This window comes from Pituophis catenifer, unplaced genomic scaffold, assembly GCF_029215685.1.
Source record: "Pituophis catenifer annectens isolate HBS135680 unplaced genomic scaffold, rPitCat1.0.hap2 SCAF_1, whole genome shotgun sequence".
NCBI lineage: Eukaryota > Metazoa > Chordata > Lepidosauria > Squamata > Colubridae > Pituophis > Pituophis catenifer.
The window spans coordinates 20,874,546-20,892,386 of record NW_027256881.1 but is presented as its reverse complement, the minus strand read 5'-3'; the positions used below and the strand labels follow the sequence as shown (position 1 = coordinate 20,892,386).

The 17,841-nt window shown below is 41.7% G+C and overlaps 1 protein-coding gene across 1 annotated transcript in view; it reads left to right on the top strand.

Annotated features, from left to right (window-relative positions):
- HIP1 (huntingtin interacting protein 1) overlaps positions 1-13,839 on the top strand; it is a 34,316-nt gene extending 20,477 nt beyond the window's left edge. Inside the window, exons 12-30 of the mRNA XM_070932131.1 lie at positions 85-157; positions 891-1,074; positions 1,745-1,833; positions 2,742-2,858; positions 3,016-3,117; positions 3,406-3,600; positions 4,348-4,495; positions 4,681-4,767; positions 5,050-5,157; positions 5,674-5,810; positions 6,018-6,128; positions 6,498-6,556; positions 7,139-7,232; positions 7,725-7,825; positions 7,975-8,080; positions 10,109-10,232; positions 10,485-10,546; positions 10,668-10,779; positions 11,280-13,839. Coding sequence (XP_070788232.1) covers positions 85-157; positions 891-1,074; positions 1,745-1,833; positions 2,742-2,858; positions 3,016-3,117; positions 3,406-3,600; positions 4,348-4,495; positions 4,681-4,767; positions 5,050-5,157; positions 5,674-5,810; positions 6,018-6,128; positions 6,498-6,556; positions 7,139-7,232; positions 7,725-7,825; positions 7,975-8,080; positions 10,109-10,232; positions 10,485-10,546; positions 10,668-10,779; positions 11,280-11,290 — 2,020 coding nt within the window. The 3' untranslated portion in view covers positions 11,291-13,839. The remainder of the gene's footprint in view (positions 1-84; positions 158-890; positions 1,075-1,744; positions 1,834-2,741; positions 2,859-3,015; positions 3,118-3,405; positions 3,601-4,347; positions 4,496-4,680; positions 4,768-5,049; positions 5,158-5,673; positions 5,811-6,017; positions 6,129-6,497; positions 6,557-7,138; positions 7,233-7,724; positions 7,826-7,974; positions 8,081-10,108; positions 10,233-10,484; positions 10,547-10,667; positions 10,780-11,279) is intronic.
- Positions 13,840-17,841: the final 4,002 nt, after the last annotated feature.

The window sequence follows — 17,841 nt, the reverse complement described above, 5'->3', positions numbered from 1 at the left end:
TCATGAGGTCTGACTTTGCTTTCCTCCCATCCAATTTAAAAATATTTATATCCAATTTGCCCAAGTGTTTCTCCCTCCTTCCAGGGACAGGTTAATTGAACAGCTGCACAGAGAACTCGACGCCCTTAAGGATGAACTCAAGAACTTCAAAGCTGAGGTAATTTTTTTTTTAAAGTCTATTATTACAGGGATGTTTTTTCTAAGCCCAAATACAGAAACTCACATTTGCTTTGGACTCTAGTTGGGAGATGAAAGTATGTAGAAAAACCAGAAAAATACAAAATCCCAAGAGATACAGAAAAGAGGGATCTGCTGTCCTTTGCTTTAATATACAGAAAGAAGTCATAAAGCATTCCAGAAATGCAAAATGCTACTTAAGCTAGAACTGAAGATAGACTTTCATTTTTGCTGTCATAATAGTAATCAGAAGCAAGGGCCAGGTATTTCCTTTTAACCTTCTCTGCTCTCAATTACATTAGACCAGGATGAATTGATCCATAGGTATGCAGGCTAAGAATACGGTGTTTTGCATTTGTTATCACTTAAAGCACCATTGATAGCCTACATGTATACTGCTAGGATGTTAAGACTTCCCTCACAGACCATTGTTCCAAAGCAGTAACCAGAAATATTGATGGTAGTTACCTTTTTCTGTTTGTCTGTGTTGTCAGCCTTTCTAAAAAGAAAGTTTTGGAATGTCATTTTTAAAAAACTAATAGTGGCAGAGTCCAAAGTTAAGGACCAAGCTCCAACTTGATATGCAGTCTTGATATATTTGTTGTGGTGTGTGCTTAACTGTGCATAGCCAGAACAATGTAATCGCTTCAATACCATGAGGTTTTCTCAGTGATCTTTCCGTTTCACCCTCTCTTTAAACATGGTACCTGTAGAGTCACCGCCTGGTGATGCAGCTGAAGGGGCGTATCAGTGAGCTGGAAGCTGAGCTGGAAGAGCAGAAGCACCTAAAACAGCAGGCACTGGACGAGAGTGACTTCTTGCACACAGAACTGGATGAATGGAAAAAGAGGCACGAGGACACAGAGAAAGCCCAGCGAAGCCTGACAGAGATTGAGAGTAAGCAATGAAAAAATTTGACAACTGGGCCTTTTTTCATCAGAGATAGAAAGATTGCAGTTTAGACATCAATCACAAATTGCAGATATGTGGCCCATTCACTGAACAGTCATTTTACTAGAAAGCAGTTAAAATTAATTTCTTATAGAAGTCACATAGACCATGATAGCAAACTAATTGATACCTATTTTGGCTCTAATTTTTAAGGAACATTTCAGAATGTACTAAAACAGGCAGACTAATAATCTGTCAGCCTCCTTAACAAATAAGCTGGTTCACTCTGGCTGCCTGGCCTCAGTTTATAGAAGCAGGACTTGTATTTGGATTGAAAATGCCATAATAACCATCCCAGAGAAGAGTTTAATCAGTTCCCAGTGAGTTTTCTTTGGGCTATCCAGATGTGGCACTCAAACTGTTCTGAAGCAGGGCTTCAGTTTTAGAATTGATCTTCCAGTTTAGAATTGGAGGATGTGAGAGAGGAGGATTATTCAGATATTCCTTTGGCAGAGGGGCTGAAGGAAAAAGGGCCCAGGCCCCAGTCCTCCCTAGTTTTGGGCTGAAGTGAGAGCTGCACTGGAGGGAGGTGGTTGGCTCAGCTTGTGTTAGGAAGTGATCCTCCCTCCCTCCTTCCTTTCAGTCACAGGCCAGGTCCTGTCTCTTTCTGTTATAGGGAAAGCACAAACCACAGAGCAACGCTATGTGAAGCTAAAGGAAAAGTACAGTGAGCTGGTACAGAATCATGCAGATCTCCTGCGCAAGGTAATGCTTTCCTACTTCCCTCCATTGTTCAATGCTAAGAGAAAACTAGGGGTCATCTTGCTTGGCTCTGCACGTTGAAATAGGATTATTCACTGATTGCAAAGCAAAAAGCCTTTGAAATGAGTTAAGGTTAAACCCTTATTAACAGTTGACATACTGACACAAGAGATTTGAGATTGTCTGGGTCAGCTATATGCTTCTTTGCCATCCTCTGTAGAAATATACACTAAGTAATATATTTTTCATTCACTTAGACAACCAGTTACAGTTTCAATTAAATCTGTTCAAGATAGTCTAGAAAAGTAACAGTCAGGCAAAGATGGAAAGAAGGAGGAATATATTTTTGAACTGGGCTAAGTAAAATTATTTGGTGTGCCTGCCATTTTGAAGAGATCTGCAAAATTTTCCAAGTATTAATCAGAAATTAAAAGGACTCAAGAAAAAGCTATGTTGAATATTAGGCTTCTCCAGGAATCTTCATCATGGCACATGTGCTCCAGCCAGAAGAGTTGCTAGAACTCCCCCCAAAACTTTTACGAGGTGAGGAGGCAAGGAGAAGTTTGTTTATTTGTTTTCTGCCTTTATTATTTTAATAAATAACTCAAACAACGAACATACATAACACTCCTTCCTCCTCCTATTTTTCTCATAACAACAATCCTGTGAGGTGGGTTGAATTAAGAGGGAATGATGGGATCAAAATCATCCAGCTGGCTTTGATACCTAAGGCAGGCCTATAACTGATGGTATCCCAGTCTCTAACCTGATGCCTTAACTACTAGGCCAAACTGGACACTCCCTTCAGAGTGTCCCATAAGGTAGGAGGACTCCACTTTATTAGGACAATGATGGCCAGTGGCTAAAACCTCCCTTTCTTTCTTTCCTTGCCTTCCTGTTCTGTCCTTTAGAATGCTGAAGTCACCAAGCAGGTGACTATGGCAAGACAGGTCCAAAGTGACACAGAGCGTGACAAGAAAGAGCTTGAGGACTCCTTTCAGCGGTTGAGTGAGCAAGCCCAGCGAAAGGTAAGAAGATGCCAAGAGAAGTAGAAGGATCGTCATTTCTGTTGGAAGAGAAATGAAATGTAGGATGACAGTGGTAGGAATATCAGAAAATGGTAGAGGGAGCTGTTTGAGAAGAGCACACAATCATTTTTTGATGCTCCTATCATTTTCTCTGTAGACACAGGAACAGGCAGAGATCTTGGAAACATTGAAGAGAGAGCTCATTGCCAGCAAACAGGAGCTTCAATGTCTCCAGAGCACTGTTGATTCCACTGCACAGGTGGGTCTTTCCTTACCCTTCTGTGATAAATATAGCCGTAAAAGAGCAGGACCCCAGCAACCATTTGAAGAGTAGAAATGAGCAGAAACAAAAACCAGAGGCATGTGGAATGAAATAGAAAATTAGATGATTCAGTTGGAGAGAGAGGACCAAATGCAAATAGCCAATGGCATCCCTGGAGATAAATAGAGTTATGGCTGCCATTTTGTATGCTTTCTTTGGAACTGGTACACTCCAAGGGAAAAGAAGATTCCATTTTTCCTTCACTCTCCTCCCTTGCCTATCTAGTCTGAAGAAGAGCACACCACTCATCTGGCTGTCCTGAAGCAAGAGAAAGACATTCTCACTGAGACCATGGCTCAGCGTGATCAGCAGATGGCAGCTTTGGAAGCTGCACTACAGCAGTTAAAGGCTTCACTTGAAAAGGAAAAGGAATACAGCAGTAAGACAATCCAGGAGTTGCAGAACCGCTTGGGGGAAACAGTAAGTTGGCTGTGATTACATGGATAGTATGTTACTGAGAGAGTCCAGAACCAGCTTTCCTTCAAACCATGGAAAGATCTGAAATGTTCTCACCCTCTTCTCAGTTGGGATCTTAGGTTCTTTCCAGACCCAGGAGAGAAGATGGTCACCAATAGTCTCTTCAACATTCTAACCTTCTAGTGATTTTTCTGACTAATTGAGCCTTAGTCTTGAAATGCACCAATATTTTAGTCCCGTTTCCTATTGTGAAGTGAATGGAATGTGTATTCCATTCCATATAATTTTAAATCAGTGGTGAAATGTAAAATTTGTTACTACCGGTCCTGTGGGCATGGCTTGGGGGGGGAATGTGACTGGGTGGGCATGGCCAACTTTTTTTTTTTTTTACTTTTAAAAGCATTTTTTCTACAACCTCTTCGGCCAAAGAGGTTTTAGAAAAAATGCTTTTAAAAGTAAAAAGAAAAAGCCTCTGATGATCGCACGGCTCAGCTGGGCATGGGGGGGGGGGGGGCGGCAGCAGGGATTTTTGCTACCGGTTCTCCAAACCACCCGGCGCCATCGCTATTGGATCAGGCGATCCGGTCCGAACCGGGAGCATTTCACCCCTGTTTTAAATGCAATTGTATAATTCTATCTCTTCTATGAGCCTCACCAACCACAATCAATTTAATTTGCAAACCGTCCCAACAGAAGACATACATGGTTCACTGATACTTTGCATCACTGTGTCTCTTCATTTGCTCTTAGGAAGGCAACACACAGGCTCTTCAGCAGGAGCTCCTGGACAAACAATTTGTGCTCCTTCAGTGTGCTGTGAAAGAGGCTGAACAGATGGTACAGGATGCTCTCAATCAACTCGAAGACCCCACTCATATCAGTAGCACAAGCTCTGCAGGTTAGCAGGCAGGGTTAAATGACGTGTAGAGCCAGTTGCTGTTTCCTTCATTACTAAAATGTCTAATTTTTAATTTAAAAATGGATATAGTTGTGTGTGTATATATATATATATCACATCAAATTGTGCTTCAAGTTATACTTCTTAGAAGAGCTTATGTAATGTATACTTTTGTTGTTGCATAGATTACCTTTTATCAAGGACCCGTGCAGCTTCTGAATGTGTGGAGCGGCTACAGGAAGCATGTAGCCAATACCTTTCTGACCAGTCAGGTGAGACATTCATAACTACACGAGTTGAACAGCAGTGTACATAGCAAGCATGCAGATAGAAAGTCTTGACAACATACACAATTAATGCATTCCTGAATTGCTGGACTCTTTTGTCTGTAACATTTTGAAAATGGAAAATGGAAAAAAGCATAGGTCACTGTCATTCATGTGGCATTAAAAAGCCTTGGTGAGCATGTGTTTCACCCTTATCCATTTTGGTTCAAAAGGTTCAGGGTTTTGTTAACGTTCCTTTAATTTGCGTGCTCCCTTTTTTCCATCTAGATGTGAGCAGTTTGTTATCATGTGTGCCTCTTTTTGCTCACCTGATTGGTGATGCCATTCTGCAGGCGAGTGCCACATCACACATGGCCCCCATGGAATCTGCTGATTGTGAGTATACATGGCAGGGGGCCTGATTATTTAAGGGGCCATCTGTCTTCCATTGTTTTTTACAGGCCTGTAAAACTGGGTAGAATTGGCATGCTTCAGGTTTTTCCATTAAGCAGTGTTGCATGATAGAACCTGGAAAACATACCTTCTCTGTCATAGCATCTGCCTTCTGGAACATCTCTTTTGAGAAACATCTGGCCCCCACCCTGGCCATGTTCACCTCTAAAAACATGGCTTCTTTCTCAGGTCCTGAGTGGTGGGTCCTGTGTGTTCTATTGTTTTTGAATGGTTGTTCTTCCAGATGTTGTGTTTTTAATTATATATCAGAAATGATTTACTGTATGCTAGCCAGAGTTGTTGTAGACTGGGGAGATACACACACACTTGCTGATTGCATGCTTACATGCGTGTATGCATATACACACATACCCATATCTATGTATATCAGGGGGAGAGAGATATAAGCATCTTCTAGGTCATACCAGTGAGAATAATCCTTTTCTTGCCTGCTTCCAGTGCTGTTGGAGACCAGCAAGCAATGTGGGAATGAGACCTTGCACTACCTGGGAATGCTGAAAGATAAAGCTACCTTGGAAAGTGCTGATTGCGCTGCTGTCAGGAATTGTCTCAACCAAATCACTTCAATTGGACAGGTGGGATACCTCATGACATAAGGAAGAATGAGAAGCAGGAGTCCTTGTCTGATCCAGGGGCAGCTATCCAGATCAGTGAGCCACTGAAGAGAAATCTCTCTTTGGGGAGTTTTGAGGTCCTCTTTTGTTACAGAGGAAGATTCATGTGAAGACAAGAGGAACAGGAGAAAAAGAGGATCAGTTTGTGCATTATCTTTCAATCTGCAGGATCTGCGGCCCAAAGGCCTGGATGTTGAGGAAGAGAAACTGGGGGATCTGGTCGATGAAGAGATGGCAGCAACGGCAGCCGCCGTTGAGATAGCAGCTGCCAGGATTGAGGTGAGATGCTGAAATGTTAGATTCTCACTCTGCCCCACGCCCTTATGTGAAATTACTTTAGAAAGAGAATTTCTAGATTGAGAAATTGGGAGTTTATTTGCAGTTCCATGTCTTGGAAGAATGGATTCTGGGGTTAAGATTTAAGTCGGGGGTATCGAACTCGCAGCCCGTGGGCCAGATGCATCTCGTGCTGGCTCCGCCTCCCGCCCGGTTTAGCAAAGGCGGGAAAAAGTCTTGATATGTCACATGACGCTGCTGTGACTATGCGAGTTTGACACCCCTGGTTTAAGTGGAAATGATTTTCCATTGTTTGAGATATTGGATGTGTTAATCTGAACTCTGACCCACCTCTCCCCCTTGTTAAAACAGGAGATGCTGAACAAATCACGAGCAGGGGACAGAGGAGTCAAGTTTGAGGTTAACGAGAGGTTGGTATTAAAGGCTGGCACTGATGCCTTCAGATGCTAGTTATCTCCTGCCGTTTATAAAGAAGTTTGAACCTGGTGAATTTAAATGTTGGGGAAAATTTGGGTGAGAGGGAGAATGGCAACATCTGCCATGCAATTTTCCCCCACATGGCATCGACAGTATTTGAAAACTGGGCTGTATTGCTTTGTCCATTTAGCATTGCTTATTTGTGTGCTTGTGTAATGGATTGCAGACCCACATGTGCAACCTCCTTCTTATATTATCATTGGGACACCAAGGAAAAGTCAAACAAATGCAGACTTCCCATAGATTAAAGCAGAGAGTTTTAAAAACATCACCAGCTCATTTCCCACTCACATATACACAGCTTTACCAATTGCATTTTTTAGGATACAAAGTTCTAGAAGGGAAAAGATAAGCCTCCTGCTGTCACTCTAGTTGAAGAATGGAAACTGTGTTAATTGCATTACTAAAGTGATGCAAAAAGGCGCACAAAAACATCAGAAAAAAGCTTTTGGGAATCCTACAGTGAGATTACTCTGTTTGTCTTCTCCTGCTACCATTGGTTTTGTATCTTGCAGGATTTTGGGGTCCTGCACAGATTTAATGCAGGCCATTCAGGTTTTGGTGTTGGCTTCCAAGGATCTCCAACAAGAGATTGTGGAGAGTGGAAGGGTGAGTCTGTACCAGTCTTGTAACAGGATAACTTTCACTTCCCACCTGCTGTGCTCTACTGTGACTACAACATATTTCTATGAAAAAATATATCAGCAATTATGGTAGTGCTGATTAAAGGTAAGACAGGCAAACATACTAATTCTTGCTTAAAGAGAGAGCGAATGAAACCTCCTGCTGTTTGTTCGTTTATTGAATCATGTAATAAGATTGGGTGGCAGATTTAAGTATTTATTAATATTTTAATTTATATTAGATTTTTATCCCATCTGTATTTGGTCAACACAAGGTGACATACATACCAAATACTTCTATTTTCCCCACAACATCATCCTTGTGAGGTGGGTGGAGCTGAGAGAAAGGCACTGGCCCAAAGTACTTGCCTAAGGGAGGACAGTCTCCTCATTTCTAGCCCAGCTCCTTAGCCACTAAACTGGTTGCCTCTCTATATTTCACTTATAACACTTAGATGTAATTCCTTTTCTTCTGCAGGGAGCAGCATCCCCCAAAGAATTCTATGCCAGAAATTCCCGTTGGACAGAGGGCCTGATTTCTGCTTCCAAAGCTGTAGGCTGGGGAGCAACGGTGATGGTGTAAGTTTCTGCAGCATGGTCCCAGCCAATTGTGGCATTGTCATGTTGCTGTTCACGTTATGTACAAACATCTGTGCAGTGTTGCTTTGAGTCATGGCTAGAAGAGTAGAAGAAAAGGATTTACTGTTCATTTGTATTTGTTTCCATAGAGATGCTGCTGACCTTGTAGTTCAAGGGAACGGGAAGTTTGAAGAACTCATGGTTTGTTCACATGAAATTGCAGCAAGCACAGCTCAGCTTGTTGCTGCTTCAAAGGTAGGCTTTTTCACAGAGATAACCCTTGAAATTTGGTGCTAGAGGATGTAATTAATGACTGTTCATAGTAATGAGTTTTTGATAGGTGACGGAATCATTTCTTGAACATCAAAGGACTTTTAGCCTGGGAGCAAGCTATTCCATTAGTATGCAATAGTTTCTTTTCTTTTTTTAATCTATTGTCAGAAACAAATTGAAGAAATTTGGTTCTGATGGTTTCTTGGCTTACAGTATGGTCTTATAACTCCATGCCAATCTTTGGAAGGATTCCCCGCTATAACCGTTTTCTATGGAGTAGCCTTCCACAACTAGGCATTCTCTAGTTGTGAGGACCAACCTCCAGAACTTCCATTAATGGTTATAATGACAGACATTCTGTGAGTAGAAATCCCCATGTTCTGGATGTTGCCAAAATTGAAGAAATTTGTTGAATAAAAACTGTATTAGAGTTTTCTGGAAACACAATTTGGGTATCTTGAAAACATGGAATTTGGGATGGACAGAAGCATTTTTTTGTCATTTTATTTTAGATAATGGTATTGCCATCATTTGCCATTCATTGGCAACCTTCAGTCTCAAGAGACTATGGTATCGTGCTCTGGAAAGAGGTCCTAAAACAGCATCTGGTGTGACTAAAAAGGCCAATTCGAGAGTGGCAATCCCTTCCACAGTGAGGGCAGATACATTCTGTCCCCTGCCCAGCCCCCAGATTTCACTGGTTCCAGGACTGCCTCTTTGCCTCAGCCTGCCGAACAAGTGTCTCTTCGAATTGGAGGAGGCCATGCTACGTCTTTAGCCTCCAGGCTGAACGATCAGAGGTCAAGGTTTCCCAGTCATATTAATGTCCATTCCCAAGGCCTTTAGATCCCTCTTGCAGATATCCTTATATTGTAGCTGTGGTCTCCTTCTAAGGCGCTTCCCCTGCACTAGTTCTCCATACAGGAGATCTTTCGGAATCTGACCATCAGCCATTCTCACAACATGCCCAAGCCAGCGTAGACATCGCTGTTTCAATAGTGTATACATCAGGGATGGGTTCTAAATTTTTTTACTACCGGTTCTGTGGGCATGGCTTATTTTGTGGGTGTGGCTTAGAGGTCATGTGACTAGGTGGGCATGGCTAGCTGGTCAGAGTCATTTCTGGAAGGTCCTCGCACTTACGACCAGTCCTCGCACTTACGACCCGACTCATTTGTTTGCTTTTAACACTGATCAGCTGTAGGACGGCCCTTTGAAGCCCCGCGGCAAGAGTTTAAACAGTTTTTTTCCCTCTAGCCATCAGCTGGGACTCAGGAGGCAGCAATAGATTGGGGGTGGGACCAAATAAAAGGTAAGAATAACGTGGGTGGGAGGGCGGGGAGAACCGGTTTGGTGATGTCATATTGTCACCGCTACCGGCTCGGCCGAACCGGACCAAACCAGGAGGAACCCACCACTGGTATACATGCTAGAAACTCCAGCACGTTCCAAGACTGCGCTATTTGGAACTTTGTCATGCCAGGTAATGCCAAGGATACGTCAGAGACAGTGCATATGAAAGGTGTTCAACTTTCTCTCCTGATGTGCGTAAAGGGTCCAAGACTCACTGCAGTACAAGAGTGTGCTCAGGACACAGGCTCTATAGACCTTTGTATGTTCCGTCAGCTTCTTATTGAACCATACTCTGTAAGTCTGGAAAATGTGGTGGCCGCTTCAGCTCAGTATCTAAAGAGAGAGTATCGGATATAGTTGAATTGAGGTACACAAAGTCATGGACAACCTCCAGTTCTTGGTCAGGATGTGGATTTATCTCCCTGGTATTGCCATAATATCATCCCATATGCTTGTGATTAGTTATTGAATATTATTTTCAGTACCTGTCTGTCGCACATCTTTGTCTGCAAGAGCTTTTTTTTTCTTCTTTTAATAGGTTTTGAATTTTCTGTGAAGGCGCATGTTATGGAATGTCTATTTTTTATCTCATTTGTACCATATAATTTTTTTTCTCACCTGGAAAGAATTATCTGAATCTCCCATTTGATCTCACAGGTAAAAGCAGACAAAGACAGTGTAAATCTCAGCAAGCTTCAGATTGCCTCTCGAGGAGTCAATCAGGCAACAGCCAGAGTAGTGGCTTCCACTAAGTCAGGAAAATCACAAATACAGGAGAAAGGTAATTTTCTTCACTGCACAGGTAGATGGCAAAAATCCCTTTCCTTTTTTGAGAAGTAATTTTATAAGGGTGAGTGGTAAAAGATCTCTAGCTCTCTCTGAATACAGTTACTTTTCATATTCATCCAGTGGCTTATGGTCCATTGGCACAATTATGCTTGCCAGCTATGTGGCAAGAAACCTCAGCCAATTGAGGGAAGGGCTGGGGAATGGCACCTTTTAATGAAAATAATAGTGAGATATTCCCCTACAGATAGCATGGACTTCTCTGACATGACACTAACACAGATCAAACGGCAAGAAATGGACTCTCAGGTAAAGTGGGCAAGTAACAGAAGGAAGAATGCTTGACCAATTGGAGAAGAGACAAGATGACAGTATAGGAAGGGGTCAGAAAAGGGCCTGGTACTATGGAAAGTAATATCTTTCCTGCTAGGTCCGAGTCTTGGAACTGGAGAGCCAACTGCAGAAGGAACGCCAGCGCCTGGGTGAGCTCCGTAAGAAGCACTATGAGCTGGGAGGCGTAGCTGAGGGTTGGGATGAGAATGGTAAGTAAGATCTGATAGCTGTCTTCCTGACTGGGTGATTCACAAGCTCATATATTGGCTCCAGAAACAAGGGTTCATTTATTGCTTCAGACACAAGTTTTCTTCTTCAGTTGCAAGGCTTTAGCTGTCCTTGCAATTCTTATCTCCGCTGATATTGTGGAAATTAAGAGGAAAAGGAACATTATTGGCATTTCTCCCTTAGCTTTTTGAACTAGAACACTTTGAGATGACACAGGGCAGAGATCCAGAAATAATTCATTCCAATCCGAAACATCTCTAATTCCAAGACCATAACAAGGAGCAAGTTAACAGGCACGGAGACTGAGTCCTTGAACTTGGCCTATAAACATGGGATGAGATAAAGTCAGACTTTTATTTATGTAAACTAAAGCTGGAGATAAATGAAGTAGATTGTGACTGAATGCTAGGATTCTTTGTCTACATAAACAAAGATAATTTCTGATAGATCTGAAATGATCATTGTTCCTCTTGTTCTTCAGGAGCAGATTAGAATCTCTGAGAAAGCATGCAGAGAAGAAGACCCTTCAGTTGGTGTGACTACTTCTGAATATGAATGATGAACTCATTTGAATATACCACAAAGCCTGTGCTCATCAACAATGCATTCATACTTGGGGCTGGCCCTGCAGGGTCCTCTGTTGACTAAGAAGAGAGCAGCAAAGCTGTGGGGGAGAAAAATAGTTTCCTAGCCACAATAGTATCCATAGTATTGCCCTGCCATAGCCATAAAACACAAATCCTGCATTCCTATGTCTATTACAGCATTTCTGCAGAGTTGGATTTCCTCTTGCCTCTTCCCAGGTCACTTCCTTATTTTGCACAGCCTCTGATTTGTTAACTTTGGCTCTATACCATACCAGAGATAGTGCTGATCTTGCTGCTCATTCTCTTTGGTTGCCTTTTCTCAGACCCAAGATGGTGGCAGGATGTTGGTTAAAAGTCTGAGTCTATCTATACACATAAAGGTACCAGTCTCTCCGAGGGCCACTTCAGTCTCTACAGAAGAAGGGTTTATGTAACCTGGTCTGCCACATCTCAGGAACTGTGACTTTCTTCGTTTCTCATTCTGCTGCCCCATCCTGCCTTGCTCCAACAAAGTGGGACATTGTCCATTGCCTCAGAGTAGTTCACTGTGCTTTGAGCAGCAATAAAGAACTGAGAATCTAGACGTAGGAATTGCTAGTGGGGAAGAGAGGCTGAAGGGGCCCAAGGAACTGACTTTATATTTGACAATTGTTAGGGGCACCAGCTGTTAGTCCACATACCAGCCAGTTGGCCTCTTGACCACCTGTACTCCATGAGCAAAGCAGAAGCTGCCTAGAGCCAGATGACCTCAGCACAGCTTGTTAGCTTTCCTTCAACCATCTAAAAAATGACCAGTAGCACTAGGCAGCTGTGCCACCTGGAAGGTGAACTGGATTCTTTTATAGATGATGTGGTTTCTCTTCCCACTGCCTTCTATACCACTGCCTTCCATGACAGCTGTCTCAGGCACCTCATGATCACTGTGAGCCTCTAAGGAAAGAAAATGCAGAAGAAAGAAGAATAAAGATGCTGTTGCCTATAAATTGGATATTTCCTTTCAGTCTTCTTTTGCTGTATAGGGAAGGGCCTGAGGACTAAGCTCTTCCACCAGCATCAGGCAAAATGTTATACCAAAGGAAGTCCTGAGTGAAGAACATCTATAGTCTGGCATTAGATTAGTCAAAGCTGTCTTAGTGGTTTTCAGATACGGAACATTTTATTTACTCCCATCATACTTGTGTGGACTAGTACCATTGTCAGCCAGACAACAGAAAAACGAGCAGCAAAACCTATATCGTCTCGTAAGTGAAGCAAGACTGCTGAGGGAACAATCTAACCAAGTCTGCTCCATATCTCAGATGGGGCAATTAGCCTGAAGCCATGTATCTTTCTGGTGTTTTGGGTAGGGCTGCCTTACACCTGATTTTTGCAAGCTGGCTGATGTATGTCAGACATATGGTTGGGGGCCTTCAGGATGTGATCCAAGTAGAATAATTTGGCTAACTCATGTTGCCTAAAATGCCTCCGAAGTGGTGCTTATGTTTAGCAGGTGCTGCCAAGGGACCTGGGGTTTTTTGAAAGTTCAACATTAGAGGAAGCCATGAGAAGGCTACTGAGTCTGGTATCAGCTATTTTATGGAGACTAGAGGCCATTTTGGCTTTGCCTTCAACTAGAGAAGCTCATAAATCTCGTTCCTGAATGAGCTGCCATGGCCTTTGGCATACCCAACTCCTTGCCAACCTCTTAACTCTGTCTCCCAACTAAGATAAGCTTATCTATTGCACACTGCCATTTGGGGAGGGGGCAAAAGACCTAGGGCTTCTCTTCTTTCTCAAAGGGTCTGTCCACCTATCTTCTCTTCTCCCCCACCCCAAGTTCTTTTCCTAAAAGCACTGCATAGGCCAACCAGCCTATCAAATACTGGTGCCTGTTATGCCCCAGGTCGCCTTGCCATATGGCTGGCAGCCCAAATACCAAATAGCACTTCTCCCACCGCCAGCTTGAATGAGGCCAATCAGCTGCCTGTCTGCCTCGCTCCAAAACATCAGGTACTATCCTGTTGCCACAGCACATGAGGCATTTCCTATGGCGCTGAAATGTCCTTGCTCAGCCTTTCCAGGGACATCCCTTCGACGTCTGGTGCCCTCCCCAACTACCTCAGGTTTTCAGGCTGACTGGCCATGCATGTGGAGGACAAAAAGGAAGAAAACTAAGAGTGATTTAATGTGAGACTTGGATAAGAACGGTTTTGTTGTGCTAGAACGTGATTTCCTCAGTGCTTGCTCTTGGTTGTTTTTTTTTAACTTTTCCTAAATTGAGCAGGTGGTAGTGAACAAACTTCCATTAGAACAGTTTTCCTTAAAATGACAAAAAATGCTACCTTGGGCCCAATCTCCAACAACTGACCCAGGCAGCCAGCTCTTTTCTTTCCAAGAAAACTTTTAATTATTGTATTAAATACATTTTTCTTTGTATAATATGTTACATGTGTGTGTTCAATTTTTAAATAAATATTTCAATCCATTCGTATTGGGTTTTAACTTTTGGAAGTTTTAAGAATTGTAGTTCTGTCTTTCGTATACTTTTTAACTAGCTATGAATCCTGCAAAATGCCAAAAGCAGCAACCAAATTTAAATTGGCTGAACAAGATATTATATAGATCAGAAAGGCACAAATTGAGGGTCACACATTGCCCTGTAAAATCTTAGCCATAGATTTTCAGTTTATTATCCAATTGCATTTTTAATGTAATAGGTGGGAGAAATGACTAAATATATTTCAGACATACATTTAATTGTTATTACATGTACATATATTATCAAATGTTTTTGTTCTGACCCACCAATTTTCAGGGTTGACCTTCAATACATTGCTTAAAAATCAAGGGCAACCTCTAACCTATAAAAAGTTGCATTCATCTGAGAAAGTGACAGTTTCTCATTGCAGATTGCAATTCCCATACCTAAAAATTTGTGCAATTGGGGTCAGAATTATGTAAATTCATAGCAACTGATTTTGTTCTCCTATGTTATAGCATAGGAAAGCCAGCACCTATTATAATCCCCTGGACACCTTATCCATGACTGAATATGAAAAGTGAGGTGCAAAAGCATTGCCTCACTACCATAATAGAAATAGCTTGTATAGCTTTAAAATATTGATTTTAGTTGTGTGTGGTTCAAATGAAAAAAGATTGTAGAGAAACAATGAATTCTTTATTTTCTATCTTCACAGGAGAAAAACGGGGGCACACCCAATTCTCCGGAAGGGGATCAGATGAAATGAGCCATATAGGGGTGATGAGAACTGTGGTAGGCTTTATTGACAAACTGATCTTCAACAAAGCCATCCAGAGTAGCCCCACGGTGAGATGAGCGGCAAATAAATTTAACAAATAAATAAAGCACCAGACCCCAGTGGCATCCACCCAAGGGTTATTCAGGAGCTTAAGATGAGATTGTGGACTTTCTAATTAAAATATGCATCCTGTCTCTACACTCGGCCTCTGTAGTTGAAGGCTGGAAGATGGCTAACATAGCACCAACTTTTAAGAGCTCAAGGGAAAATCTAGAAAATTATAGGCCTGTTAGCTTAATGTCCATCCCAGGGAAGACTGCTATTAAAGATTAAATAGTCAAACATTTGGAGACAAGCTTTGCTCAAGGATACCTGATATGGCTTCATTAAAGGGAAGCTTCTGCCTAACTACAATATTAAAAAATTTTGAGGGTGTTAATAAACTTGTGGGTAGGAGTTTGACTTTCCAGTAAATTTAATAACCATGCAATAAAAAGACAGTGACTCTTGTGAATAAACAACTGGCTAAAGAATAGAAAACAAGAATAGGAATAAATGGAAATTTAAATGGAGCATGTAAGTAATGGGGTTTCCCCAGGGTTCTGTCCCAGGACTTGCTTTTTAACCTGTGTAAATGATCTGGAATCAGGCATGACTAGTGGAATAGCCAAGTTTGCTTATGACACTAAAATGTACACAGTGGTAAAAATAAAAGACTGCAAGCATCTCCAAGGGATCTCTGCATATTGGGCATCAAAGTGGCAGATGTCATTCAACACTGCAAGTGTGCAATGATGTATACAGGTGCCAAAAATACTAATTATTCATAAAACTAATGGGATCAGAGGTAGCAGTGACTGATGAGGAAAGTAATGGTAAACAGTTCAGCGAAGGTAACAACACAGTGTGCATCTGCTATAAAAAAAGGCCAAGAGCATGTTAGATAATAAAGTATCACAATGCCCTTATAGAAATCAATGGTAAGATTGCATCTGGAATACTATGTGCAATTCAGGTTGCCAGGCATAAAAAAGGGTATAGAGGAGCTAAAGACGGTTCAGAGAAGGGCAACAAAGCAGGGGCTGGATCCAGGAGGGCATTGTTTATCCTCATGTTTTATTTCCTGCTACTCTTTCTGAAACTCCTACTAGTTGTCTAGTCTCAACGGAACTCAGTCCTAAGACTGAGTTGCCCAACTGACAAATATCCATTTATTTGCCACAATTCAGTTATATGCTGGAGAACTTCAGTTATCTAAGCTTTTTATGCCATTTTAATACAAATACAAATGGTTGTTTCTATTTAAGAGCAGGGATATAATTGTCTCTGTATCCCAATTCCCAGGTCAATGGGAAAAAAATGAAAACAATTCCTTCAACTTAACTATGCTTTTTCAATTAAAAAAAAAACCCTGAAATTCCAAATGCAAAACAAATTTTCCTCAAAGAGGGAGATCTTCGTATCCTTCTTCAAAATTTAACCTTGGTTTCCTTAGTGTCACAATGTACCATGGCTTGCACAATTCTGATATCTGTAGGTATAGACACATCATGGCACTTGGATACCTTTTCCAAGGATTTTGCTCTCCCAAGGACTAGTCTGTTGTGTTATTTCTTACCTACTTGTTTCTTTGCCATTGATGGTTGATCCTAAAATGCAGAAGCTCTTCAATATCTTCATTGACAGTCTAAGGCAGACTGTCCTACCTGTACTCATTAGTTCAGTCTTTATATTTTAGTCCCATTTTTTTCACTTTGCTCCATGACTTTCATTATGAGGGCTTGCAGATCCTTTACATTTTCAGCTATCAGGGTTGTAATCAGGTGTCATCAGCTATCATCAGCAAAGCATTGGGGTTTCTTCCTCCAACCATGCTCATCTTCTTCCAACCCAGCTTCCCTTAATATATACATTGAATATAAGTTGAATAAGCAAGAGGAGACTATACAGCCTTTTCTTCTTTGCCAAAGTGAAGTCAGTCTGTTTCCCTATGTCCATAGGGAAGCCCCAGTCCATATTGGGGCTTCCTAACCTATACCTGTTTCTTATGACGACAATGAAATATTCTGGGATTCCCAATTTTCCCACTTTTCAGAGTTTTAATATGATTGATGCATTGTTATTGGGCTTTCTCAATTATCAAGTGTGCATCAACAGCAATGTCTCGTGTTCCTTGGCGCTTTCTCAAACCAGTTTTGAACATTTTGCACGCTGAACCTTTGCACATTATTATCTCTGAGAATTCTTGAATTGCTGTTGAAGTGCCTTTCACATCAATAACTCCTTGAAAACACCAACTTTGCCCTCGGCAATATCATAAGCTGCTCTTTATATTAAGATAAAGCGCCATCAGCAGGTATAATACAAGATTATCACTCCAGTATTCCCCATCGGAAAAAAGTGAGAGAAGAGATAAACAGCACTCCTTACTCAGAATGATGATGATGTTACCTAGTTAGGGTAATGAAACATCTGGAAAGAAAACAAACAAGCTCAGAGAGCAGCAAGGATCTCCTCAAAAGAGATTCTGCTTGTGCAGTCCCTTTTAGGGTGACATGAGTTGTTCCTTCCCTTCAGAAGTCCCAAAGGTGCTTTTTCAGGAGACAAATGGACTTTGTTTTTTCTTTTGAAGACGTTTCACTTCTCATCCAAGAACCCTGTGTCCTCAGGGTCACCAAACCTCCAAGTGCTTTAGTGACCCCTTAAAAGGATGCAAATGACCAGCTGCCTGCAAGGAATATAAATCCTTCCATTCCCCACTATCCTGTCAGAACTGAAGAAGCTTCTTGGATGAGAAGTGAAAGGTCCTCAAAAGAAAAAACAAGAAAGTCCAGTCGCCTCCTGAAAAAAGCACCTTTGGGACAACCATGACCTGGATGACTGAGAATCTCTGACAGACTTTTAGCTGTACAGTTTGGGAAGAACACCCTTTGAGTGGTGTGGAAGGGATTTCCAGAGGAAAAAAAATATTTTATTTTATTTATTTTAGTCAAGAACATATTTGGTAATAAGTATAAGCATGGATTGGATACATAAAATAGATACAAATAGAAGAAACATTAGGACAGGGACGGTGCGGTGCTCTTATGCACGCCCCTTATAATTGCAGACTACAGGAACCAGGAGCACCACTCAGGTGACCCTGAGGACACAGATAAACATCCAAGTGCTTCAAGGACCCTCTGAAAGGATGCAAATAACCAGCTGTCTGCAAGGA